The 17,338-nt window shown below is 36.4% G+C and overlaps 1 protein-coding gene across 1 annotated transcript in view; it reads left to right on the forward strand.

Moving 5' to 3' along the window:
- Positions 1-14,489, forward strand: part of LOC145981929 (uncharacterized) — a 93,693-nt gene extending 79,204 nt beyond the window's left edge. The window contains exons 8-10 of the mRNA XM_083115427.1: positions 4,831-5,038; positions 8,803-9,260; positions 14,089-14,489. Coding sequence (XP_082971553.1) covers positions 4,831-5,038; positions 8,803-9,260; positions 14,089-14,094 — 672 coding nt within the window. The 3' untranslated portion in view covers positions 14,095-14,489. The remainder of the gene's footprint in view (positions 1-4,830; positions 5,039-8,802; positions 9,261-14,088) is intronic.
- Positions 14,490-17,338: the final 2,849 nt, after the last annotated feature.

Here is a 17,338-nt window from a genome sequence, read left to right on the forward strand (position 1 = left end):
GCATAAGTTTATCAGAGTTAATTAATTACCTATCTCTGCGTAACCGCCAAACTGATATCTTTAGATACAATGTACAACTCCCTAGTTCTTTGCATGTACTGAATCCCATCTTTTCAAATACTCTTTAAGAGATAGATACAGATGAGGCCAAGCCAAGACTGTAAAGGGAACAGGGAATGAAGTTGCTGCGGCAAAACTACCAAATGCATTCTGGCCAGAGATGCTCTTGTTGGACTGTCGGCATAGAATGGAGCATTGTCGTGAAGAATACTGACCTTTGTAGACATTGCTTTAGAATGGTTTGTCATAAACAGTTTTTCAGCAGACCTGAATAATACATGGTATCAATTTTTTAACTCTTTCTCAATGAGATCCACATGAATTACGGGTTCCTTCACACAAGACAACTGCACATCACTACACAGTGATACATCTGTAGTGCATTACATGGATAGTAATGTGTGTTAAAATCCATACATCATAAATTCACCTTTGAAAGCATGAGCATGCAGTGCAGAGAGGTAGCTGAGAGCACAGAAACATTCTTCCATTTTTAGTTGCAGTAACATGACTTTCAGGAGTAGTATACAGACTACTTTTTGTCAGCATTTGGGGAAAATGCAGTGTGAGATTTACATAATGCTAAGGACAGTGTAATGTGATGATGCACTCAAAAGTGTTCAAGTGGTATCAGTAGTTCAAAGAGGGTCGAGAATCCATCACCAATAATGAAGGTCTCTGGCAAGGAAAAACATTCAGTGTGTAGAGCACCGCACATCTACATCAAACATTTGAGAAAATTGCTACTAGTACTAACGTATCTGTTACTACCTGCCAGCATGTTTGGATTGATGTAACCAACCTGAAAAGTGGACAATGGTAACTCTTCCATGATAAAATACCTGCATACTAGTCCATAACAAGGTCCGTAGACTGCTAGTTTCCCCCGCTCTTCAAGGTCTGGTCATAACTTGCCTTTTTTCCAGCCCCGGCACAGTCTCTGTGACATCATCAGGATGAGACTTCTCAGAGTGTCTGCTATTTCCAACACTGTATAGCATTCAACGCTCTTGTTTTTAAGAGAAAAAACACATTTAAGAGTATCGCAAAGCAACTTAACACAGAATACACGAATGTGATGGTGCTTGGAAAAAAGTAAAAGCAAGCAAAATCACAAATTTACCCATGGTTTGTGCTGGAAAGAATTGGAAAAAGAGCAGCACTGGATCCATTGTTTTTGCTTCATGGTATTTGTCCTTTCAATTTTTGGATCCTGCGGTTCAAATATAGAATTAGGAAAAAAATAATGTTCTTCCTTGACAAAACACGAAGTACTTTCTGTTGTTTTGTATTTATGATTTTTTTTGTTTTGTATTGAACAGACAAATGATAAGACTAATCAAGATTTCTGTTGTCGATCTGACACACACTTACTCAGAACATTTTTCCTAGCAATCTTGCCTTCACATTAAGGATGGCCAAAAAATATCCGGATTCCAAAAAATTTAAAATCTCGATTCAGAAATTTTACTATCCGAAATTCAGGGATAGAGGTTTATAACAACTTTCCATTTTTCAGGTCAGATTTATTAACAAAGCAGCAGACGAGCTAAGTAAAATAAACCAAATCAATAAATCACTGCCCAACAAAAAAAAATATTTTTTCATACCTCTGGTGTCAAAATAGGTGATTCTTAAGGAAACAATCGCGCTGATTTCGAAAATCACCTTAAGAATGTCCTACCATGCCAGGTTCAAAAGATATGAACAGATTTAGTATTATCATTATATATTATACGTGAAGTAAAATGCTCACACTGAGATTGGCACATGGTCACACTTATAAAATCATGCCACAATCTTGTTAAATGAGCTTACAAATGTACAATTGATATACATGCAATGATATGTAACAATAGCGTAGATAAGAGGGGGACATGATGTAATCCCCCCTTTTAGGTATTTTTTTCTGAACCTTGGGATTCAAGGACTATCCAACTTTTGATGATTACATGATTTAATGTACCACTAGTATCCCCCTTAGCCAAACCCTATCTATGCCACTGATAACTTATCTTGTAACGAAACATGTCTGTTACCTTGCTTAAAAATGCTGCCAATTGTAATCTTGTTTACTCTCCCGCATAAGAAACCCCACAATAATCCCCCATCGTGGTAGGATCCTTATGACCTCCTCCATGATGGAAATGTCTTGATGAAACCTTCCCCCTTGTTCATCACTAACATCTCCTAGATTTTTAGGAAAAAAGTCAATATGTGAATGGAGGAAGTGAATTTTGAAGGACATATGGCATCACATATTTTTGTAGCATTCCAACAAATTTGTGACCAATGTTTTGTAATTTTCGGCTTTTCTGTTTTCAAGAAACCCATGTTCAACACTTTTAAAGGACTGCTAAGCTGCAAACTCAACTCCTCCTAAAAGATTTTCAAACGTTTCATCTCAAATGAGCTTTGTGATTTGAGGGCCGATGAAAATTCCTTCCTTCAATGTTGTATATTGCATCTCAGGAAACTTATTTTGCAGATACGTAAATGCGTCGCCATCTTTGTTGAGGGCCTTCACAAAGTTCATCAACCAGAGTTTGATGTGCAAGGGAGGAAGAAGAATTTTATGAGGCGGAACCAATGGTTCAGCTTATATGTTACATACTCCTGGAACAAAATTCTTCCCGCTTCTCCCACTGTTGCACCACACAATCTTTCACACAGCTGTCCCACAGACATAAAGCAACAATATTTCGTGAAACCACTTTGTAATCCAAGCAGTAAACCAATCACTTTTGGGTCCCCACATGTCTACCAACCATGAGCCTCGTATTTTATAACACACAATTACAGACATATTTTATGGAACACCGGAACCGATGACAAAGTATTACCATTATGAAGCAATACTGCTTTCAAACTAAATTTTGAGGAATCTATAAACAATCACCACTCATCTGGATTGTATACAACACCCATTTTGTTCATGAAACCAGTAATGTCTGTACAGAAACACACATTCTGCTCCGTAGCAAAATATTGTGCAAAGGGCTGGTGCCTGTGACGAAACTTAGAAGTTTTTGTACCAGGGGCAAGTAATTGCCATTGCTGAAGTCTAGAACCTAGAAGTTCGGATGCTTCTTTGGACAAATTTAAGTCCCGTACTAAATCATTTAAGTCTTCCTGCTGTATTAAATGTATGTCACTGCCAGAATGTACTGGTGCATAGTCCGGATATTTTGACGTAGAGGCTGCTGGCTGCAGTGAAACGTCCGGTTCAGGTTCATCATGGTCTCCTTCTTCGATTGTCCATGTTTCAGGGGGTACAGGTATAGGTAAATCGTCATTGCGAGGCACAGGTAGCATGGCAGGAGGCATATCAGGATACTGGATCATGTGTTTATTTTTCCTAGACATGCCAGATATCTTAGTCATGCAGAAGTAACAGTCAGTAAGGTGGTTTGTTGGTATTATCCGCACCATTGGTACAGCAAATGGTAAGGATTTTAGTTTTCCATGTAATCACAACCTAAAATTTGTTGTACATGTTATGCAGCACTGATGAGGAGCCCCATGGTTTGTCTTGGTCACCAATCCGACACCCGACTATAGGAAACAGGAGAGATAAGTGATATGCAGTGCGAGTGACGAAAGGCATGACAGTTTTATAACCTCAAGTGTGTAAAATTGTTGTTATCTGTTTGAAAAAAGGAGAGAGGGCTTGGAAAGGCAGAATGTCATCCTGGCAAAGTATTTTAATCTTTCACTCTTTCATTTCTGCCGGTTGACTGGGCTTACTTTACATTCTTCATTTCAACAAATTAACAGTATGAGCGAAATATACCTAATGCAATATCTCTATGACTTGATGTGCAAGTATCATTATCATTTCCATTATCTACACATTAAAATCATTAACAATCACCAATTATTTCCTTGGAGGTAAAAATCCTGTTGGGCAATCCTTCTTTTACACCAATTCAATCATTGTGCTCCAGCAGTAGTTCTTTGATGCTCAAGGAGAAAACTTTGAAAAACATACTTAGTTTTGTGAATGAAACTTTTCCGCTGTGCTAAAAAACAAAAACATAGTCAATTCTGGATTACACTTATATTTAGAGAAATTGAGTGAAACCAGAAATAATTTTGGTATTTTTTAAAAAGGATTTCTCCATATGTTTTTAGAGAACTATTCACATAACGGCCATCTATATCAAAGATTATGCTAACAGAAGTTCACAAACTGAAAATCAACAAATTTGGATGTCCTTTTTTTTTTTTTTACCATAAATATAAGTGATGTTGGCATGAGATATTTTGCAACTTTGAGAATGTTAATGTGATGGCCTGAAGAATGACTTAGACAATTTAATTTTCTGTGAACTTCATTTAGGACAGAGCATTGTCAAATAAATCTTGAAAGATTCCTTAAAATTGCTTTCAATTTCTCATAAAGTTTTGTGTACACCTGATAAGTCTTCCCCCTCTTTTTGTGCCTTGATAATTTTCTCTTCTGACTGTTGTTATTCCTTAACATGTAGCATTTGTTTTAAGTTGGATGAAAGTGAAACCTTTGGGTTTGAGCCCCTGAAATGCCCTTTTAAATTCTAAATAAATGCACCTGTATGATAATTGTCTCAAGGAAAGTGGGGTGAATGCCCCTCCCTTGCCCCCCCTTCCTGGTGCAAAGTACAACTGCATAGAATGCAGAGTGTAAAAGATACATGCTAATTGGCAGTACTAAAAGAAATTAGTTTACTGATTATGTATTCAATATTCTCTATTTTTGTTGTACTATGTGTAATTTTTGTACTATCTTAGGCCAAACGTCATGAGACAAGTGACTTAGAGGTGCGTGAAGAACTGAATAGATTCCAGAACGTGTTTTTCAACATGAGCAGGGAACTGGATGAGAAGAACAAAACATTGGGGGAGCTACAAATGTCTGTGACACTGCAGAGAAATGGGATACGGGAATTGGAGCAGACAGTGACCGATCAAAAACAGGAGATCCAAGTAAAGGACAACGGTGAGTGAAATTGTATTTCCAGATTGGTCACTTCAAAGCTCTTTATGCAGTGATATATTCTAGGGATGTGACAGATTAATTGTTTACTCCATTGGTGTCTTCCCATGTAGGCATATCAGTGTATCATTTTATTGGAAAAATTTCAGATTATTTTACCAATCTGATATATCTATACATATCTGTAAATTTACTACAAAACTGTGCCATTTTGTTATAATTTTTATGGATAATCTGCATGCTCTAATTTTGAAAAAAGTGTCTAAATATGCAGCAGCATTACAGTCACCTGGAAACACATTTATTAAGGAGGTCAATGAACCATTCAGGTTCTTCAAGGACCATTTGAATTTTTATATAGGATCTGTAGAATATCTGTTATCAGTATCAGTAAGTGTTATAGCTTTCATATCAGCACTTTTCCTGTATCTACCAAAATTTCATATCAGCCCGTCCCTAATATTTTCTTTTGTTTCATGTTGGTGGTATTGATAAAGTACTTGTATGTAACTGGAAATGTTACAAACAAATTGGCATAATTTTTTAACTAAATTACAGTATTATATATATATCCCTTGTCGCCCTCCTTTCTTTCATCCACTATATATATATATAGGGTTAGTCAAAAATGGAGCAGATTTCAAAATGTTATTTCCAACAAACCATGCATGACAGAATTATAATTTACACATCATTGGATAGATTAAGGTTCAAAGTTTTGTTGTACAATATGTTGATTTTGTTCATGCACTAACAATGACTTTTTCTCATTGCAGGAAATGATGATGCCACAGCAAAAGTTGCATTGTGTGGTACAATTTGCAAAGTGTGAATCCATTGTGCAAGTGCAATGGATAGAGGAAATTTCAAAGTTTGAAATTTTCTAATGAAGGTGGGGCTGTTTGTTGAATCTACAGTGGAATTCAAGTTGCACAATGGATTCACACTTTGCAAGTTGCAGCACACAAAACAACTTTTCTTGTGCCATTGTCATTTACCCACAATGAGAAAAGAAAAATCATAGTTAGTACATGAACAAAACCAATTGTCGTACAACAAAACTTTGAAGCTTAATCTATCCATTGATGTGTGGATTATGTTTCTGTTGTGTATTTTTTGTTGGAAATAACATTCTGAAATCTGCTCCTTCTTTTTGACTAACCCTGTATGTATATGTATATATGTGTGTGTGTGTGTGTGTGTGTATGTGTGTGCGTAAAATAAGGAGTGGAAAAATACAGTGTGCCTGCATTTTAAAAATTAAGCTCTAATTAAAAATAAAATTTTAGAGTTCGCTTGTGGAAATTTGTTACCCTTTTTTAAGTAATGAGTATAGTTACCTTATTTTTTTAGTAATGAGTACAGTTACCTATTTTATGTAGAGTACAGTTACCTTTTTTATGTAATTAGTACCATATATGTTTTCCTTATCATTAAATCAGAATAATAAACATGGCATTATAAATATTTACATTATTGCTAGCCGAATTTTAAAATCTGCAATGATATGCTACAGTATGTATAACTGTAGAATGTACTACATAGTTAATCGTGCTGTTGCCAGTAGAGCCATGTATATAGAATTGTGTAGGAAGGCCAGTCTGGTGTAAGAATTAATTACCTTTAATCCAATATTATATTAGTAAGTTAGATGTTTTAAGGTGACATTTCAACATGTGTAGCTTTATCTTAGTTGAATTTATGATTTTCTTAGACCATATTTGAAAAATAAATAATATTTAAAAAATAAATACTGGCTCTTGAAAAAAAGGTGATTGCCTCTGAATTATTTTTAGTAGGGATGGGACCGATTAATCGGTACTCTATCGGTATCAGGCCGATATAGGCATATCAGTGTATCTGTTTATCGGTAAAATTACCGATCCAATATATCTATAAATATCTGATAATTTAGTGCAAAATTCTGCCATTTTGTTGTAATTTTTATGGATAATCTCCATGCCATACTTTCTAAAAAAGTAAATGTCTTATATGCAATTTCTTTTTCCCTGCAGTCACCTTGAAACACACATTTATTCATTTATTAAGGAGGTCAATGAACCTTTCAGGTTCTTGATGGACCATTTCTAATTTTATATCGGATCGGTAGAATATCGGTTATCGGCATCGGTAAATTTTGTATCTGTACTTTATCGGTATTGGCCAAAATTTCATATTTCATCCCTAATTTTGAGTTTTGTGTACTCCTGTGTATATATGTATAGCAGGGTGGCTACTCACTAGGAATTCTGAATTATTGGCTCCGAGAATTATGCATGTATTCTGTCTGAATACCATAGAAGTGAAAAATTGCAACTTTTATTAATACAAATCCCATTGAATTTATACATATTTATGAATGCCCTGAGGCAAGGTTTGCACAGTTAGCTTTTATTTTTATCGAATAAGGAAAATAAAAGAAAGCTACATGGAAAATAAAACCCAATTCTCTCAATTCCATTTGCATTGTTAGTGTCCTTTGCAGAACAATATCTCTGCCAGATGGAAGATTATTGCAAGATCTTGAAGTTGATTACGTAAATTTAAAATTCTTATACAACTAACAATTTTCATAGATTACTATATCCCATAACATTTGTGACTTGTGTTTGTAGATGTATTTCTAGTCTGACATTTGAAATGGCAAATCTAAACTCTGCAACTTATATATACCATTCAATTGAATCGAATTAGAATTTTTGGATACAACGGAATTGCACAGACCATTTATGTTGTTAACATATTTGTGTGTTTATATGTGTGTCTTGGGGAGAGATGTAATAACATACAAGGTTGAAATAGAGAAAACATCTGCTTGTATCCTTGCATTTTTGGAAAGTTTGCCTTGAAAACCAGGAATTATACTTTACTTTTATCATGGTCCTTGAGTGGCCACCCTGCATAGTGAAAACGTGTGTGGTTTCATGTTGGCTGTCAAATTAATATTTATAAAGCACACACTACAGTATTTTGTGGCAAAAAGTCAGGGGGAGGGGGTAAGTGCACAACATACATCCATTTTTTCAGTGCTAAACTGTTACAAAATGCTATTAATGATTCACACTGCACAGGAACACAATGTGACAGAAATAAAGCATTCCACATGCTGAACAATTTTGTCCTGGTAACTGAACAGCTAAGAGAGCATAGTTAGGGGTGTAAGGTGTGACCTTCCATGTACACCCAATTGCCAACCTCAATTCCATGTAGTACAGCCTGGACTGCATTTCACAGACGAACGAGGCTCTGGCATCTGGCCATATGGTCAGTATAATTCTGTGTGATGTCCTGTTTTTGTCCTTATATGTGCTGAAGGCCTCTTTACAGCCTCAGCTTTTAACCGAAGTTGGAATATTTTACTATTTTAGTTACAAGACATTACAGTTATGTTATTTTAGTTATGGTAAGAGGCTGGAGCCTGTATCATGTGACAGGTGCAAATAGCATAAGTGCTGATGCACCCCAACTTTAAAAATCAAATTCAAAAGAGAGCATAGTTTGGTTGTGGATGAGCAATTTTTAGATAATCAGTTCTAAAATATACCAATTTTATGGATCTAGTGTCCATTTACTTTAGAGATATGAGCCAAGGGAGGGTAGGGGCATACCACTGTTTCTGTCGATGGAAATGACAAGGAAAGGTAAATATTTCAAAGGGAAGAGAACTTGAGCTTTATCAACCTCAGGATTCAACACTCAATAAGATCTAAATGTGTAGTGGTTGTCTCAAAACTTTTTTTTTAATTGTTCTTTTTTCTTCCTTACAGTAATATACTGGTTGTCTAGAGTCGCTGGTATTCCTGTAAATAATCCTCCACAAGTACAGTTGCTTGGCCCTTTACAGCCTTTGCTAGCTTTGAGCCCTCCAATGCCAGCTTTGAGCCCTCCAGTGCCAGCTTTGAGCCCTCCTGTGCCAGCTTTCAGTCCTCGAATGGCAGCTTTGAGCCCTCCACTACCAGCTATAAACCCTCTGGTGCCTTTGTACCGGCCTCCAGTTTTGAGGATGCAAGGGCCAAACATGGTAACGGAACCACCTGCTCTTGAGAATAGGCCACCTTCAACACTACTTCCTAGAAGCTTTGAACCTAGGCTAAATGTGTCGCATCCACCAGGGAAGCCTGTGTCGCATCCACCAGGGAAGCCTGTGTCGCATCCACCAGGGAAGCCTGTGTCACATCCACCAGGGAAGCCTGTGTCACATCCACCAGGGAAGGCTTTCAGCAAGGTAAGATACATAAATTAGTAGTTTTATGTATTTCATACAGGGTGTCATTAAAATGGCACCCGGGGACCACAGGAATGTGTGGAGGATATGAAAACAACACTTTTATCACTAACATTTTTGTCATTGATGCATCGTTTCGACACTACGGACATTCAAAAACCTTGTTTTGCCACTTTCGTGCTGGCAACCCAATGTAACATTAAATTGCATTGGTAATGTAGTTTCCTGTTGTGAAACAGTGTGTGCCACTGTTACAAGGAACATGCATACTCTGGGAAAAATGAAATACTACCAAAAACATTATGTATTGTAAAGCGTAGCATGAAACATGTTGAGTAACCCAAAGGAAAGCCTCCCCAGTGGCATGGTGGTAATTTGCCTTGTAATGAAAGGGTCCTAGGTTTGATACCCGTTTGAGTGACATAGTGGTTCTGATACCACTTTAAACTGTAGCAACACATTTAAAATCTATGGAGAAATAAATAATGTATGGAAAAGAAAGTGATGGAAACTCAGGTTGAAGTACAAGGAAAAGAAACTAAGCATGCCTAAGGTTGGAACCATAATTTGCTGTTGGAGGGAGAGGGGGAAGGGAAGCCTTCGAATACCAAGAGTTTTTAAAAAAAAATTGTTAGTGCTTATTCTTGGGCACCTAAAAATTGGTTGTATCAGATTTTATCTCTCAATCTGGTATTGAACCAGGGAGCCCTTTATTACAAGGCGAAGTTACCGCTATGCCATCAGGTAGGCTTTCCTTTGGGTTACTCAACATGTTCTCTGCTATGTTTTACATCACATAATGTGGTTGGTAGTATGTCATATTTCACAGAAAATGTGTGTTCCTTGCAACAGTGGCACATGCTGTTTCACAACAGGAAATATGTTACTAATGCTGGCAAAACAGTTTTTTTTTAAGTTTCGTAGTGCCAAAACAACACACCGACAAAAATGTTACTAAGAGAAGTTCTTTTCATTTCCCCAGGGGCCATTTTAATGACATCCTTTATATTTAAAATGTGTATTGCATGACAGACTGAAAAGATAAATCATGACTTGTAATGAAATGATAAGGAGAACCTCAATGATCCTGGTATTGAATAATTTTAAGTGCCATATATTTGAAAGCTATTTACATTCCATGGTCAATGAAATAGGATATTCAACATATTTCAGTATGCTTAGATCAAAATATGGATACCTTTTAATTTTAAAGTTAAGACAGGGGTGTAAGGAGTGACCTTCCATGTTGTACACCCAATTGTGAATCTCACTTCCACATACCAGGTGTAGAAGTATGAAACCGGAATTGGCCGATAGATTGTGCTAGCCGGCAGTGGAGGGCGCGGAAAGATCGCGTAAGTAGCGCCAGCTGCTGCCCTCCACTCCCGAGGACATTATATCGGAACACAGTAACCAGAGTGCCAGACAAAGGAAGGTGTTGCACACCCGGAACATGTCAAGTTTTGTGCCTACGAACTACGATTTGCGGACAGCATTGATGTTCTGTTATCATTTGAAGAAAACCGCCGCAGAATCACATCGAATACTCGTCGAAGCTTACGGCGAACATGCTCTCGGGAAAACACAGTGTTTCGAGTGGTTCAAGAAATTCAAAAGTGGCGATTTTGACTTGCGAAATGAGGAACGTGGGAAACCTCCGAAAAAGTTCGAAGACAAAGAATTGCAAGCCTTATTGGATGAAGATGATACCCAAACGCAGCAGGAGCTCGCGGAACAATTGAATGTGACGCAGAAAGCCGTTTCTCTTCGGTTGAAAGCTATGGGAAAGTTGCAGAAAGTGGGCAAATGGATTCTGCATGAACTGAATGAAAGACAGCAAGGATCCCGCAAGACCACTTGTCAAATGCTGCTCGCCAGATACAAAAGTGAATAGCGATGAGAAATGGATATATTTGGGGAATCCTAAGCATTGTAAATCGTGGGTGAATACAGGCGAACCATCGACATCCACTGCAAGACACACTTTGGAAAAAAGACACTGCTCTGTGTTTGGTGGGATCAGCGGGGCGTCATCTATTATGAGCTGCAGAAACCCAGTGAAACCATTAACGCAGATTGCTACCAACAGCAAATGATCAATTTACATCTAGCATTACATGACAAACGGCCGGAATATGAATCAAGGCAACACAAGGTCATCCTGCTCCATGACAACGCCTCACCGCACACAGAAAAACTGGTCCGGGAAACGATCGAGGCATTCAAATAGGAGATACTAGGGCATGCGGCATATTCTCCCAACTTGGCTCCTTCAGATTATCATCTATTTGCCTCACTGGGACATGCTCTTGCAGAACAGCGCTTCAATTCATATGAAGATGTACGAACATGGCTCACAGACTGGTTCGCTTCAAAAGAAGAATGTTTTTTTTGGCATGGCATTCATAACCTGCCGGAAAGGTGGGAGAAATGTGTAACTAGCAATGTAGCTTACTTTGAATAAAATATTGTTTCTCAGTTGCAAACACCAGCCATTTACTTCTTGCATACAAATTCCGGTTTCATACTTCTACACCTGGTAGTACACCCTGGACTGCAGTTTGCAGACGAACGAGGCTCTGACGACTGGCACTATGGCCAGTATAATTTTGTGTGTGTTGTCCTGTGTCTTGTCCTTATGTGTGCTGAGTGCCTCTTTATTTTAATATTTTAGTTACAAAACGACATTACAGTTATGTTAATTTTAGTTCTGTTAACCTATGTCAGAATATCTTAGTCTTCCAATGTTATAGTTATGTTATTAGCTACATTTTAGTTCAGGTAAGGGGCTGGACACCATATAAAGTGATGGGTGCAAAATAGTATAAGTGCTGACGCACCCAAATTTTTAAATTAAAATTAAAAAATAAATAAAAGTAAGACAGTTTAAGCAAGGAGAATGAGTATGTAGACAGACACATGTATAAGCACTCTGTTGTCTGCATGTTCCCTTCTCTGCCTCTCTCTGGGTGAGACCTGGTCAGCCTGCATATGTATGTTAGAGCTCATTTGTATGCACTTTTGAAATGCAGAGCAAGCAAACTGAGTGAACCAGGCAGTAAGCTTTGTCCATCATGTTCCTGCAGTGGGGAAACCTCCCTTTATCCGATTTGTAACAATGTGGTATTGTAAATAGGGCAAAAGAAACTGACAGTGCCTCCATTATCCCCATGGTATTTTTGTACCTCTCAATGCAAAGAGCTCCCACATTTCTTTTTTGTTGCTTGCTGGTCTGGAAATGCAACACGCAGGTGGGAAGTTCACACTGCATGGAATGCCCACTGACCTCTACAAGTGTAAACAATTTCCTCAAGCCTGCCCTAGGTTCTGTTGAGTCATTTGGAACAGGTATTTGCTGCAATTCTAGCTGCCTTACTCTTGTAACAGGGTGTTGACCAGTCAAGAATGTCAAGAAATCAACAGATAGGTCAAGAAAGTCATGAAAAAGTCCAGAAATTATGCTTTTGGTCAAAAAATTGTTTTTTTAAATTATTATTATTATTATTATTATTATTCAGTATAGTGAACTTTCATTGTTCCTGTACTGGGATTTAATAAAATTGAATATTTGGAAATCTGAAATTGAAGTGAGTTGTGTGTAAGATTTGTTCACTTTGTTTCTTAAGAATTACATTCTTGTAATCGTGAAGTTTTGTAAAAAAAAAAATAAGAAATGTGGCCATTCCCTATCTAGGATGAAGTTTGAAGCGTTAATTTTTACATGCATTAATAATTAAAGCCAGTCTAAATTTCTTGTTAAAGTACAGCTACAGTTTTCATCATAACTGGCCTTGTGGTATGGGTTTTTCATTGAATAAAAATATATATTTTCTTAATCTTGCAACTATACCTGAGTAGTGGGTGATTAAATAAATGTTAAGAAAGGGGGGGGGGGGGGGTTAGAAAAAAAAGGTAGTGAAAATGTCAAGAATTTTTTGATTTCTTATTTTGGTAGATAACCTGTGTAAGTTAAGTTATGATTCTATGAGGCCTTCAAGAATGTGAAATGAATGCTCATTGTTTACTAATCTCCAACAGGAGAAAACTTTTATAACCTCTTGGCTGGGTCATTTACATGGACTTGATCAAATTTCAGTAAGCACATTATGCAGTTTCTACCTTTATCTTTTTTCTCAAGTGTCAATTTATACAGCTTAGAGGAGAAAGAAACTTGTTTGCACTTACATATTGTTTTGAAATTGTTCATGAATGAAAGATCACAGATATTGAAGAGTTCCAGGCAAGGATGATTATTTTTTCTGTGATTTAAGTTTCTTTTTAAGTCGTGTTAGGGAAGGGATGGCAGCTTTGCTGAAAAATGAATGGAGGTGGGAGAAAGTATATAATTTTCTGCCCTTCATTTCTCCTGGATGCAGAACAGATTGCATTGCAATTTTCCAAACATGCAATGGGGTAAATCCATTCAGCTTTTATCCTCATTCAAACACCAGCAGTTCAAGTTGCATTGTCTAAATTGCGATGGTGAGAAAATGATGTAGCACCTAAGAGCAAAACAACCTTCTTGCAGGTACATGCTGGGAATGCAAGTTATGTCAGGCATAACATTCACATAAAGAACATGTTTGTATTTGTATGAGGCCTTTTGCCAGGACTTTGTGCTGCAGGCTAAATATGTTGAACATTAGAACACAAAATACAGCAACCAAGATCAGAGTGTAGGTTCCTTAAAATGTAAAAGAGTTGTCTATCTGTAAGTTTACTTGATCTAAACTTGGTTCTCCATCCCAACCAAAGTGCTCTTTATGTGATTTTGTTTTGTTGCATTTTTCTATTCAGGCTTTAATTTATCTGTGCTTTTTCATTGCAGAAGTAAGTTGAGAAGATGGAGTTCTTGGATAGAGTGACCTATGACAGTAGTGTATTATTAAGAAAAACTGCAAATTTTTACTGATCATACCACATATACCATGTTGCAGTATTACAAAGATTTTCTACAATTTTGTATTGTTTATTATAGTTTGTGCATTTATGTATGTACAGAATTCAGCTTATGTAATAGGAGAGAAACATTCACCTAGCCAGTATTATTGGAGTGTTTTAGTTTTCAGTGATCAATGTTGGATTATCAGGATGATCTTGTTTGCACTTACATATTGTGTTCATGAATGAAAGATCGGATATTGAAGAGTTCCAGGCAAGGATGATTATTTTTTCTGTGATTTAAGTTTATTTTTAAGTCGTGTTAGGGGAGTTAGTACATAATTTTCTGCCCTTCATTTCTCCTGGATCCAGGAAAGATTATATTGCATTTTTCCAGTCACTGAATGGCGTAAATCCATTCACCTTTTATCCTCATTCAATCTCCATCACATCACACCAACAGTTCAAGTTGCATTGTTTAGATTGAACTGCCTTCAAATTGCAGCAGCGAGAAATGATGTATCAAACAATCTGCTTGCAGGAATGCAAGTTATGTTCACATAAAAAAAAACATATTTGTATTTGTATGGTCTTTTGCCAGGACTTCGTGCTGCAGGCTAAATATATTGAACATTAGAACATAAATACAGCAACCATGATCCAAGTGTAGGATTATTTTTAAGGAAGCAAAAGAGTTAGTTGTCTATTTGTAACTTCACTAGGTGTAAACTTGGATCTCCATTCCTATCAAAGTACTTTTGCATTCTTGCATTCACTTTCTACTTATCTGTACATTTGCATTGCAGATGTAAGTGTAGATGGTGGGCAACTTCGAGAGTGGCCTACTTTTGAACTAGTAATATTTACTGTACTGCAGTAATTATTTAATTTGACAAATTTTGTAAACAAGGAAATAATGTATGTATTTTTCCTATGCTGGTACAAATAATATTGAAAACTGCATTTTTTTTAATTGTGAGAGTTTTTTTTTAAAAAAGTTTCTTGTATTTTTGTAATTATAGTTAATATAATTCGTTTCTGTGCGTATACAGAAGATACATTAGAGGAGTGAATACTGGATGAGTAACCAGTAGAACTGAAGTTATGTTAGTATTGAATGGTGAGGGTTGTATGGCCAGGATGCCTACATGTAGCTCTTCGCTGCAACACAAGTTGATAAGGCAATTGTTACTGCACAGAATTTTCTACTTGTATGTTAAAACTGTGTGTGTTATTTTTACATAATTATACGGTGCAAGTTCCTGTGTAGGAGATACATAGTTCCTTATGAAGAAATCTATTTTGATGTTTCTGTTACTAATTTGAATTTTGTCTGTGATTACTAAATGTATGTACAGAATTCAGTTTATGTAATAGAGAAACATTCACCTAGCCAGTATTATTGGAGTGTTTTAGTTTTCAATGATCAATGTTGGATTATCAGGATGATCTTGTTTGCACTTACATATTGTGTTCATGAATGAAAGATCAGATATTGAAGAGTTCCAGGCAAGGATGATTTTTTTTTTTCTGTGATTTAAGTTTATTTTTAAGTCGTGTTAGTACATAATTTTCTGCCCTTCATTTCTCCTGGATCCAGGAAAGATTACATTGCATTTTCCCAATCATTGAATGGGGTAAATCCATTCAGCTTTTATCCTCAACCAAATTCCATCACATCACACCAACAGTTCAAGTTGCATTGTTGAGATTGAACTGCCTCCAAATTGCAGCAGCGAGAATTGATGTATCAAACAATCTTCTTGCAGGAATGCAAGTTATGTCAGGCATTACATTCACATAAAAAAACATATTGTATTTGTATGGTCCTTTGCCAGGACTTCGTGCTGCAGGCTAAATATTTTGAACATTAGAACATAAATACAGCAACCATGATCCAAGTGTAGGATTATTTTTAAGAAAGCAAAAGAGTTAGTTGTCTATTTGTAACTTCACTTGGTCTAAACTTGGATCTCCATTCCTACCAAAGTACTCTTTGTGATTTTGTTCTTTTGCATTCTTGTATTCAGTTTCTACTTATCTGTACATTTGCATTGCAAATGTAAGTGTAGATGGTGGGCAACTTCGAGAGTGGCCTACTTTTGAACTAGTAATATTTACTGTACTGCAGTGATTATTTAATTTGTCAAATTTTGTAAACAAGGAAATAATGTATGTATTTTTCCTATGCTGGTACAAATAATATTGAAAACTGCATTTTTTTTAATTGTGAGAGTTTTTTTTAAAAAAAGTTTCTTGTATTTTTGTAATTATAGTTAATATAATTCGTTTCTGTGCGTATACAGAAGATACATTAGAGGAGTGAATACTGGATGAGTAACCAGTAGAACTGAAGTTATGTTAGTATTGAATGGTGAGGGTTGTATGACCAGGATGCCTACATGTAGCTCTTCGCTGCAACACAAGTTGATAAGGCAATTGTTACTGCACAGAATTTTCTACTTGTATGTTAAAACTGTGTGTGTTATTTTTACATAATTATACGGTGCAAGTTCCTGTGTAGGAGATACATAGTTCCTTATGAAGAAATCTATTTTGATGTTTCTGTTACTAATTTGAATTTTGTCTGTGATTACTAAATGTATGTACAGAATTCAGTTTATGTAATAGAGAAACATTCACCTAGCCAGTATTATTGGAGTGTTTTAGTTTTCAATGATCAATGTTGGATTATCAGGATGATCTTGTTTGCACTTACATATTGTGTTCATGAATGAAAGATCAGATATTGAAGAGTTCCAGGCAAGGATGATTTTTTTTTTCTGTGATTTAAGTTTATTTTTAAGTCGTGTTAGTACATAATTTTCTGCCCTTCATTTCTCCTGGATCCAGGAAAGATTACATTGCATTTTCCCAATCATTGAATGGGGTAAATCCATTCAGCTTTTATCCTCAACCAAATTCCATCACATCACACCAACAGTTCAAGTTGCATTGTTGAGATTGAACTGCCTCCAAATTGCAGCAGCGAGAATTGATGTATCAAACAATCTTCTTGCAGGAATGCAAGTTATGTCAGGCATTACATTCACATAAAAAAACATATTGTATTTGTATGGTCCTTTGCCAGGACTTCGTGCTGCAGGCTAAATATTTTGAACATTAGAACATAAATACAGCAACCATGATCCAAGTGTAGGATTATTTTTAAGAAAGCAAAAGAGTTAGTTGTCTAT

Source organism: Lepisma saccharinum, chromosome 2 (assembly GCF_977018435.1).
Source record: "Lepisma saccharinum chromosome 2, izLepSacc3.1, whole genome shotgun sequence".
Taxonomy (NCBI): domain Eukaryota; kingdom Metazoa; phylum Arthropoda; class Insecta; order Zygentoma; family Lepismatidae; genus Lepisma; species Lepisma saccharinum.